This window comes from Arvicanthis niloticus, chromosome 17, assembly GCF_011762505.2.
Source record: "Arvicanthis niloticus isolate mArvNil1 chromosome 17, mArvNil1.pat.X, whole genome shotgun sequence".
In the NCBI taxonomy this organism is placed as follows: Eukaryota; Metazoa; Chordata; class Mammalia; order Rodentia; family Muridae; genus Arvicanthis; species Arvicanthis niloticus.
The window spans coordinates 61,673,270-61,685,283 of NC_047674.1; the positions used below are offsets into that span (position 1 = coordinate 61,673,270).

Below are 12,014 nucleotides of genomic sequence, written 5' to 3' on the forward strand. Positions count from 1 at the left end.
CCCACATGGTTTACAGACAGATATACAGGCAGTCACTCACACATACATATAAAATAAAAGATAAATAAAAAGAAAAAATGGGGAAAAAAGCTGTGGCTTCATAACTATATGAGTTTTAATTAGTTCTGGGTCCTTATTATCTCTGCCTATAAAAAAATGATTGAAAGTTTCAGACTTACTTTTTAAAGAGATGAGTTCTGAATAATCTTCAAATGATATCTCAAGCAGAGATATGATATTATGATAATAATATATTATTTTAAGGAATTCTATTTATTAAAGGTAATATTTGCTTGCTCTCTCTCTGTCTCTGTGTATGTGTGTTTGCGTATATGGCTGTGTATATATCTACATTTGTGCTATGTTGACTCGCTTGCAAAGATTAATAAGATTGCATTTACTCATGCTCTTATGGGTCTTGCATATGTGTAGTTTTAAAATACGTTATATAGGTACATGGAGGGAGGTGATTATTGATTAGAGTTCCTTGATAATAAGTAGCATTGATGGGAATACTGCAATATACTTTTTTTATTCTTTATTAGAGCGGCACATTTTTACTTCATTGTGTAAGAAAGGAACCTGAATGTGAACATTCTAAGAAGCCCCCAGGCAGGGTTACACTGCTAAGTTTGTTTGTTCTACATTAACTTTTAACCTAGATGTAACACAGATGGGGATGCAGAAGGAATGCAAAATTTAGCAGTCTCGAGTATATGTGAATCACCCACTATACAGAGAGAGGAAAATAGCAGAAAAAACATTAATACTGTAAATGTCAGAGATAAGGGCTGCTACCTGACCAGAGGGACAAGAGTAAACCTTTGGAATGATTTCCTGCCTTGGTTCTGATTATTTGTCAAGTATGCTAGCTGAAGATGTGCAGAGAAAGAAGATTTAAGAACAATGATTTACTGGGTTCCCAGAAGGCCTGAATATCTGAATAAAGTACAGTTTAAAGTTTTCATTTTTTTTAGTACCTGTTCATTAGTTTCTATGGTAGTAAGCAACAAAGATCACCTTATTGCAGTACAACAGCAACTGGTAAGTGTATGGGATTGCTCACAAACCTGAGAGAAAAGAACAACACCAGAGAGTGAGGCAGTTGTGGGAACCCCTAAAGGAGTTCCCAAGTGGCCATCACCAAAGCACTTCTCTTACGTTGAGTGGGTTGCAAATAAATTTAGTTGGCCCATAATTCAAATCTTAGAGCAGAGAATAAGCCCTACCCAGTTTTGGTCATGTATGTACACATTAATCAAGGAAAGGTTGGGGCATCTTGAATTGCATAAAACTGTGCACATTTAGGAGAGTGATATTTTTCCAAAGGAAAATCAGTGATAGCAGGGTGGTTTGAATGGGACTTTGAAAGACAAAGCATATAAGAACATTAAAAAGATGAATACATAACTAAAAATATAGGAGGAGAAATACATAAGTATAATAACATGGATATTAATAAAGTGCTTTGAAAGTTCTCAAGAGAGAGAGAGACAGAGAGAGGTGGGGGAGAGAGAGAAACAGAGAGACAGAGACAAAGAGACAGAGAGAAAGGAGAAGAGAAGGCAGAGGAGAGGAGAGAATTAGTAATGTATCTTGCAAAACTGCACAAAGGGAATATCCTTTCTTCTAGAGAGATGACATCTTTTGACATGGAATATTTGAACTGGGGCAGAAACAAACCAGACAGAGGAGCAGATTGACTAAACTTAGGAGATTGAATGTTGAGCAACATACACTAGTTTTGTTTGATTTAAGACTGAGCAGCAGTTTCTCAATTACATTCTGGAAATCTCTGTAGAAACTGAGAACCCTGCCAAGGATTCTACAAGTCAAGCCCATTTTATTAGTATGAGATAATGTTAGTTTCTCAGATTCATTCTTTCAGGAGCTCAGGGTGGGCTCTTCCATCACTTATAATATACTCTGTTGTAGATGGGCCTGGTTCTGTTTGTATTTTAATGCTAATTCTGCTCTCCTGGGAGGGGATGCTGACAAGGAGTGAGTCTCATACTTAGGTGACTTCTTGTGAACCAATCTCCTAATGAATAAAGGAGCCAATCACTGGGCGAGGAGGAGGTGGGAGGAAGAGAAGGAGCAAGAGAGAGGTTAGAGGTGGTTCGGATGGGAGAGCAATAGGGCAAGCTACAAGTGTCTCCTGGTTTATGGTGAATTCTGGCAGATTTGCCACCAGAGGATTTAGATTTACTGTGGCTTACAAGATTAGCATTCTAGTTGTTGTGTCCAGAGATAGAGTTATCATTGTTTCTGAACTAAGTGTGTGTGGTGTTTTTCTTCTCACAGTGACTCACTGAGTTCAAGAGAGAAAAGTAAGGCAGCAAAGCATGGGGTTTGCCTGATGTGCACCACAAAGGCCATGGGGCTTTTGAAACATGGGGTTGGCATGGTAGTGACCCGCCAGAGGGAACTTAGAGATTTGGGTGGAGAGATTTTGGAGCTCTGGTGCCATGTGGACTGCCAGTGACTAGAGTATCGCAGGAAAATGATGTCTTGTTTTTTAATACTTCCCACAACAGAGCTGCCAGTATTTTAATGACAAATGGCATATAGTAAGTCTTATTCTGGAGTTTTACAATTTCTCAGTTTTAATTTATAATATAAAAAAACTATAGCCCACATAAAGAAGATCTGTTTAGGACTCTGGGCCTCTAATATTTGAAAGTATGAAAATCACTGGTATTTAACATATGCAGTAGAGAGGAGGTGGTACTATGCATCAATCTACCCACAACCTAAGTTTTGTATTGTTATCTGATTCTCCAAAGTGTTGGAGCATGAGAATGGCATATGTGGTGCTTCTCTTTAAGAATAATTTTACTTACAGAAGTTTTTTACTTTCATGAAGTCCCATTTATAAATTCTTGATCTAAGAGTCTGAGCCATTTGAGTTCTGCTTAGAAAATTTCCCCTGAGTCAATGAATTCAAGGCTGTTTCCCACCTTCTCCTCTATGAGATCCAGTGTATCTGGTTTTATGTTTAGGTCCTTGATACACTTGGACTTGAGCTTTGTGCAAGGTGGCAAATATGGGTCTATTTTCATTTTTCTACATACATACAGCCAGTTTGACCAGCACCATTTATTGAATATGCTTTCTTTTTTTCCATTGTATAATTGTGCTTCTTTGACAAAGATCAAGTGTCCATAAGTGTGTGGTTTTATTTATGGATTCTCAATTCTATTCCATTGGTCAGCCTGTCTGTCTCTATAACAATACCACATGTTTTTTGTCACTGTTGTTCTATAGTAGGGCTTGAAGTCAGGAATGGTGATTCCACCAGAAGTTCTTTTATTGTTAAAGATTGGTTTTGCTATCCTGGATTTTTTGCTTTTCAATATGAAATTGGAAATTGCTCTTTCCATGTATGGAAGAATTGTGTTGGAATTTTGATAGGGATTGCACTGAATCTGTAGATTGGTTTTGGTAGGATGGCCATTTTTACTATGTTAATCTTACCAATCCACGAGCATGGGAGATCTCTCCATTTTCTGAGGTCTTCTTTGATTTCTTTCTTGAGAGCCTTGAAGTTCTTGTCATACAGATCTTTCACTTGTTTGGTTAGAGTTACCCCAAGATATTTTATATTATTTCTGACTATTGTGAAGGGCGTTGTTTCTCTATTTTCTTTCTCAGCCTATTTATCATTTGTAAAAAAGGAAGACTACTGATATATCTGAGTTAATTGTATATCCATTTTGTTGAAGTTACAGTTCTCTGGTACAATTTTTGACCTGGATGGGAGAGGGTAGGAAGAGAGGAAAAGGGGAGCAGGATCAGGTACGGGGTGGTGAGAGACAGGAGGGAAGCCCTGAAGGCCAGCAGAATAAATGAAAATATGCAACCTGTGAGGAGGTGGGGGATAAGCAGGGGTGGACCCTCTAGAAAGTACCAGAAACCTGGAAGGTAAGAGACTCTCAGAACTCAAAGGGAGAGCCTTAGATGAAATGTCCAACAGTGGGGAGAGGGAGTTTGTAGAGTCCACCTCCAGTAGAAAAACAGGGTATCAAGTGGAGGGATGGGGTTGCCAGCCCATAGTAAAAAATTCTGACCCAGAATTGTTCCTGTCTAAAAGAACTGCAGGGACAACAATGCAGAAAAGACTGAGGGAAAGGCGATCCAGTGACTGGTCCAACTTGGGATCCATCTCAAGGGGAGGCTCTAAGTCCCGACAGTATTACTGATGCTATGGTGTGCTTATAAACAGGAGCTTAGCATGGCTGTCCTCCGAGAGGCCCATCAAGCAGCTGACTGAGACAGATGGGGATACTTACACTTAACTATTGGACTGAAGTTGGGGAACCATGTGGTTGAATTAGGGAAAAGCTAGAAGAAGCTGAGAAGAAAGGCGATCTCATAGGAAGCCAGCCTGTACTCCTGAGATCTCTCAGACACTGAGACACCAATCAGACAGCATGCATGAGCTGATCTGAGGCCTCAGATACATATACAGCAGAGGACTGCCTGGTCTGGCCTAAGTGGGAGAAGACATGCCTAACACTGGAAAGACTTGAGGCCCTATGGAGTGGGGAGGTCTGTCAGGGGGGCATCCTTTTGGAGACAGGGGGAAGAAGAATGAGAAGATGAACCATGGGAGGGCAGACCAAGAGGCAAGCAAAGACTGGATTGTAAAAAAGTAAAGTTAAAAAAAGAAAAGACTAATTTGGAACTAAACAATAATAAGGGTTGAAGAAACAGGATTAGGCAACAAGAAAAAGGATTACAGGGATTGTATAAGATCCTAGATAAAGGATACTGTTCTATGACACTATTCTTGTAGAGTATTGAACAAATGGCTATTCATCCTGAATTGGGAACTGATAATGGATGAAATAACAATAGCACCAATGTCCATCATGGTGAAACAGTAAGTTTATTGGTTTTACTTACAGAAATATGAACAACCCAAAGGCAGCTACATCACTCAAAACCTATACCAGCATGCATGGCAATGCATGAATGCTACAACCCAAAGGTCTGTTGATAACTTGCAGGCATTTCGACAAGTTCAGAGAGTGTTCTCAGCCATTCTTAATGCTCATATAACCCTGAAGAAAGAGGAGCTTTGTACATTTGGTATATTTCAGGGAGTTTCTGAGTCCTTTGAGTTATTGAATCTTGTTTCTCAATGAGTTTACCATAACAATGAAATGTGTCAACATTGAGCAACTATCTACAAAACAAATATATCCTAGAAGAAAGAAAGAGGGCAGAAGGTCAGAGAGGCAACCAAACTCTTCCAAAGATAACTATTATTACTAAACTTACCACAGGAACATTGATGTTTCTGGAATGTAAATATTTAAAATAAGTGTTTTTGATATATCAGCCTTGCTGCTAATGATAGGTAGTTTTTTTATGGATAACTGATCATCTAGAACCTAAATATTTGGTCAATCATTATTTTAGCTATTTCTGTGAGGGTAGATTCTGGATGTGATTAATATTTAAACTGGTAGATTGGGTAAAGAGTTTAGCTTCTTTCACATGTGTGAGCCTTATCCAAACAGCTGAACCCATAAAATAATTAGCTATTCTTAAAAGCTAAGACTCTCCTGCTTAACCCTTCCCTGATTTTTCAGTAATCATGATCAAACATAGGACGCTGTAGCTGTTAGGCAAGTGCTATACTAATAACACACATCCTAGTACCTTGATCCACACAGCTTTTTACACTTCTTACTATGAAGTTTGTTTGCCTTTAGACTAAAACTGGAAGATCAACTGTATAATTTTTGGATTTTCTGTCTTCTGTGACACTGTGTTCCTATGTGTATATGTGTACATACATGGGTGCATGTGGCATTGTTTCTACTTCTCTAGATATCAGTTCAAAAGAAACCATCTTTTTTTTTTTTTTTTTTTTTTTTTTTTTTTTTTTTTTTTTTTTTTTTGGTTTTTCAAGACAGGGTTTCTCTGTGTAGTCCTGGCTGTCCTGGAACTCACTCTATAGACCAGGCTGGCCTCGAACTCAGAAATCCACCTGCCTCTGCCTCCCAAGTGCTGGGATTAACGGTGTGTGCCACCACCGCCCTGCCCAAAAGAAACCATCTTAAAAAGAAATTTTGGTTCATTTGTTTAAAATCATCTCTCTAATGTAGCTAGACTTAAGACACCCGTGACTCTATAGTTGTAAAAAGAACACTAGTAGTACATGGCAGTAGAAAAAGATAGCTACTGTCTCTGTTAATCGAACAACAGTCTGGATTGTCACATATATGATATTTTGAACTATTTATGTTAAGTAATAAATATAAGTTTGGCTGCTTGCTCATAAAATGAGTTCTAGGATATAAACTCTCACTTCAAAATGCACATAAATTTACCTGAAAGCTATGTTTGTCCACAAGAGACCAAGTGTGTGTGTGTGTGTGTGTGTACACACACAGAGGGAGAGAGGGAGGAAGGGAGGGAGGGAGGGAGGGAGGAAGGGAGGGAGGAAGGGAGGGAGGAAGGGAGGGAGGGAGGAAGGGAGAATTTCTATTGTGGAAAACTGAACACATAATTTCTTTGTTGAAATGACTCAATGACAATGAACTTCAAGCCTCACAGGGAGTCTACTGTTAAAGCGAGAACATCAACTCAGAAGAAAGGGACACTATAAACGGAATCTGAGGTGATGTAGAAAGACTGACAGAGCTGGAAACATTGGCTACTTAAATTCTGATGATATTCTTTGCTAGTAGAAACAATCTATCCAGCCATTTGGAGAGATTAATTCTTCATTGCTGGAGGAATAACAATAGCCCTCACATCACTCAGGGTGTGATGGATCAAGATAGATCCAACTCAGATCTTCTGGGTTTTGTGCATGGTTCAAAGTGTATGTTGTCACCAACTGTAGGCACTTACCTTCTACTTGGGGAGGTAACCGAGGATACCAGTTTTAGGAATCTGTTAGATAACTTTGACAACTTAAAAGGCAGCTTTTATGCCTGACTTTTTGTTGTTGTTCTTGTTACATAGTCTAGGGATCTTGAAGTGGGGAGTCTTATAGCTGGGGCAACAGCTATAGTCTAAATATATAGCAGTGTTTATTGTATATTGGAAAACGAGTCAGCGGTCCAATGGAGTCAGGAGTTTTAAGTACATTATCATGTGAATGAGTTATCACAGGTTTCTGATGAAAACATGAACTTGACCTCCTCTTCCACCTCTCTGTGCCTTCCATATTCCATCATGTGAGAGTGCAATAAGAAGGGGGCTTGCCAGTGTGGAGCTTTGACTTTAGTCACCCAGGCTTCAAAGCAGTACATAAGAAGTAGTTTTTTATTCTTTATAAACAAATTAGGTGTTTTGTTAAAAGTGTCATAGAACAGATGAAGACAATTGTTAAGAAAATTAGCTAGCCTTTGGTTTATGATCAGTGTTCACTTCTCATTTCCTTTGCTTTTTTATTTTACTTTATGTTGAATCATGTTCTCCTGTGTGTCTTTCTATTTGTGAGCTTTGCCATGAGACAAGACATCTGTAGGCTAGTGAAGGTACTCCATTTATTTTGCCTATCTGCAGTAAAGTACATGATTGTGTGGTAGGTATCAATAAAAATAATCATATAATGTAACCAAAATCATTCTGTAGAAGGTCTGATTACATTTTGATTAAATAGTATCACAGGACATACAGAACCATGCAACAGTTTAGGATTGGAGGCTCAAATAGCTAAAGCATTTAGCCAGGAAATCTAGGGCTTTCCTCTACCCTACTGCTCTCAGATCTCTGTACGGAAGGTAATAGTGCTCCCGGCCATCTTCTTCCGGTAGTCTTCATCAAAATCCTCACTTTGTGCCACAGTAAAGTAGTTTTTCCAGTCTCCAGGCATCCCTGAAACAAAATGAACTCTTAGGGAGTGCTGCAGGCACAGAGGGAGGAATGCCCATACACTCCTATGGACAGGTACACATGCTATCTCTCTCTAATACTATACCTGCTAGCAAAGTAAGTCAGGTAACATGGGATATCAATGGAAAATATAAGCTGGGCCATGAGACTTATTTGACATCTCAGAAGTCAACCTCACCTACCTTTTCTCATGAAAGGAGATATAGAGTGGTCCATGATACTGGAAGGTAGAGTAGTATAGTTGGCCATTGGGTTCTGCTTCATTATGTCAAAGGAGGTGTGATAGATGATTTTATTTAGAACTTCCTCTGATATGTCTTTTTCCAGGAATTTTACAATCTTCTCAATTTCCCTTTTAGGGTCCTGTATGTGGAATAGTTACACAAAATAAATAATTCTGTTCTTCCATTAGAGATGTTGTTTAATCACAATCCTGTAGATTGGTGTGCTTATGTTACAAATCCACCTTCTACACCCTACCAAAGAAGTCCAGTGTGATTTAACCTGAAGCCATAGCTTCTTTTCCTTCATTAGAATGAGGCAAGCTGCAAGGGTTCATATCCCAAACAATATTTGGAAAAAGATGTTTCAAGGGACAAATTGAAATTTATCTTAAGTAGTTTTAGTGTAGTTTAGAACATTGACTGTCCCAGGTTCTACTCTTGCCATCTGGGGATTTACTTGTAGCAGGAGAACAATTGCCCCCAGAGACAGGACCTGGAATATTGGGAGGGGAGCTGTTCTATTTCCTGGGTGTCAGGGATTGTGTGAAGATCATATGAAGCTGAGGATCTGTTAATTTGTGTGATTAACTTTGGTATGTTGGCTGTAATATTCAGCAAAATGAGACTGTGAGCTATGAGAAGTCTAATAAGAGAATGAGCAAAAGAGCTAACAAGTGGACCTAGGGATATGAACCTTTGTAGCTTGCCTCATTCTGATGAAAGAAAAAGAGCTAGTTTCTGGTTAAATCACACTGAATTTTTTTTTAGTTTGGGTGTAGAAGGTAGATTTGTAACATAAGCACACCAATCCACAGGATCGTGGGAGCAGATCCATGCTCTATGTTAATCCTAAGATTTTCCAGAAAAACTAAATTAAAATTTGGTTCAAATTTTAAGCAAGCATTATTAAATATCAAATACTGACTAAAAGATAGACTTTGGTCGGATCATTTCCTGGAATTTCCCAGATGTAAGGGCCTTGAGCCATGTGTTGCAGGAGTTTATAAAGACAATCCTGTAGGCCACTGTATTTTCCCATGAGGCTTTGATGAGGCTTTGATGAGGCTTTGTTATTTTCTAAAAGCTAAAACTCCCAACATTCTAGGAAGTTACTTCTTTCCTGAGCAAGTGTGGTTTACAGGTTAGTTTTAGGCATTACTCTACTCATTCACAAAGAAACAGAGAGAGTTGTCAGTTAAGTACCACACTGTATGTGTCTAATCCTGCCAGTGTTCACATGGACTAGAACTTAGTTAATGATGGACTTCAGTGGTGTGGAAGAGAGACAAAGAAGCTACACTTTTTGTATTCTGCAACTATGACTGGATAAATTTCTAGTCACTTTGTGAGATAGACAACAACCAACTTTTAGGTAATGAAATATGGGTCACAAGTATCAGATTCTAGTCAGTTGATTTGAGTATAAAACTTGTTCTGTTTTTTTTAAGAGAAAAGAAACTCATAGTTTTTGAAGAAACTATGAGTACAAAGAGGGAATAAGTAGTTAAAGCTTCTAGGGGAAAAACTGAGTTGTAAATTTCTAGGGGAAGACTGAGTTGTGGAGTATAATGGAAGCAGAGAACATGTTCAAGGATCTTCTGCAGACAAGCCCACATCCCAGGATGTCACTGGAATTTTTGTATATGAGGATGTGGGGGATAATAACAGTTGAGATCACACTGTCATCACCTCTTTCATGTCTTCATAGAAGAGGTAGAGAATACGGTGTTGGTCTTTCACATTCCACCATCCCTTTACATGGTCATACCAGGAGCCCCATAGCACTAAGGAGGAAAGAAAGGGGATGTCACTGTCACCTTAAAACTTATCAAATGAGAATGGCTTGTTAAATAAGAAAGCCCCATTAATAAATACAAACAAAATACAAGGATCCTGAACAAAATTCTTTCTTGCAGAAGACAGTTTTACACACACACACAGACACACTGACATTCACACACACACACACACACACACACACACACACACACACACTTGATAATTTTTCAGCCCTCTTCCCAAGTCTTACCAGAAGTATTCCCCCTTTTCTTACCACCCAACTTTGTATCTCTTTATTCCCATCAAGGCCAATCTGTACTCCCCAAATTTTCTTGAATATGCTGTATTTCACTGGAGCACGTATACTTATCAGAGGATATATATACACTCTTAGATTACACAAACTTGAGAAAACTAATCAGGTGTCTTCCAGCAAATAACAGTTTACATTAGCTCATTTGTTAGGGGAAGAAGTTAAGGCCCAGCTCCTCTCTTGATGCTAGGATTTGATATGGCTTGGGCTTTCACAGGCCTTAAAAATACTCTCACAATTGGAATATATGTACAGCTCCTTTGCTGTGGTCAGAAGATAGTTTCCTTGTAGTCATTCACTACCTCTGGCAGGTAGATGCTTCATTTTGTAAGAGTATTGAGTCAGATGATAAGATACATTCTAAATTCCTTGTATTTTATTCCCATCATTCAACTTTCTCTGCTGTGGAGGGTTGTCTTATGACTGAGTTCAAAACTTTTATTTTTCTTGCATTGTCACAATGCACATAGATTAATGTTAAACAATAGTAATAATTGTTTAAATATATAACATTATTTTATATATGCAATATAGTATATACTATGTTACATATTAACACATTATATATGCAACATAATATATGCATATATATGGAATGTTATAAGCATATATATATTAAAAACATTCTAATAGTATGATTTTGAAATAAACTTGGAGAAATGTCTTACTACCTGGTATCTGAACAATTTTGTTCTCTGTGATGCTGAGTGGTAAGAAGTATGCTTGTTATCTTTTTTCTGGTTCTGCCAACCATACCCGGCAAATGGAACATAGCTTATGGCTGGACTTTGTTCAAATAGACACTGAAAGATTTTTGGAGATAGGAAGATGTTGGACTTGTTTCCTTGGTGTATTTTCTCTTGGCTCACCGTGGTTGACTGCTGGAAATGTCAAAGCTCAGTTACCATTAAAGATCCCTCTGGTAGCACCAGGGGCTAGGGAATACCAGAAGCCCCAACTAGCCCTTGCTGACTTTCCCTAACTTTGCTCACAACTGTCTCTTTACCAAAGTCTTCAGAATTGACCTATTCTGAGTATATCATCTTCCCTGATTGACCTTGAGGAATGCAAATGTCTACTGAAAATCTTGTCTGTTGTCATTGCATGGGTTAGGAAATAGGACATCACCATTTTATTTCACACACCTTTTCCAGCTTTGAATGTTTCAATGTATTCTCCCAGGGTACCAGGGTCAGGCAGCATTTTATTCATTTTTGAGAAATAGTAGTAAGATATCAGGCAGTCCTTGGCATTTCTGGCCACATAGATAATCTAGGTTTGTCCAGCAAAGGGAATGGGAAGCAAAGAGGAAATAAGACAAAACATTATCACTATTCAGTACGGACATTTGTGTTCTTAAAAAGCATTCTGTATATTATAGGTCGACTTACTGAGGAATTGGGTGTGCATGTGTTTTTATGATCAACGTGACCACCTTTTCCAATTTACTCATGAGCCATTCTGATTTATCACTGTATTCTTAACATTATTCCTAATTATATTCCATTTTCTATTTTAAAGGGGTTGTGGTTTGCATAATAAATGTTACTGTCACCCTTAATTAACTTGAGAAATAAGGAAGCTACTCATAGTGACTTAGTCCAGTTATACTGCTGTTACAAGATGCTGCAGACTGAATGCCTTTTAACAAAAATTAATTTCTCACAGTTCTGGAGGCTAGAGAAACTAAGATGAAGGTGTAATTGTCTTGAGAAGTCCAGCTTCCTCAGAGATAGCTATCTTTAGTACAGGTCTCAACCTCATTCATGAGGCCTCACTTTCATAACATGATCACTAAAGAGCTACCTCCTAATCCTGTCAACTTGGTGATTAACATT

At 38.4% G+C, this 12,014-nt stretch overlaps 1 protein-coding gene across 2 annotated transcripts in view; it reads right to left on the reverse strand.

Annotated features, from left to right (window-relative positions):
* Positions 1–7,494: 7,494 nt before the first annotated feature.
* Positions 7,495–12,014, reverse strand: part of LOC117722540 (sulfotransferase 1C1) — a 35,422-nt gene continuing 30,902 nt past the window's right edge. For both annotated transcript variants that reach the window (XM_034521750.2, XM_076915406.1), the window contains 4 exons: positions 11,322–11,448; positions 9,774–9,868; positions 8,043–8,223; positions 7,495–7,842 (listed from right to left, as the gene is read on the reverse strand). In XM_034521750.2, coding sequence (XP_034377641.1) covers positions 7,730–7,842; positions 8,043–8,223; positions 9,774–9,868; positions 11,322–11,448 — 516 coding nt within the window. In that variant the 3' untranslated portion in view covers positions 7,495–7,729. The remainder of the gene's footprint in view (positions 7,843–8,042; positions 8,224–9,773; positions 9,869–11,321; positions 11,449–12,014) is intronic.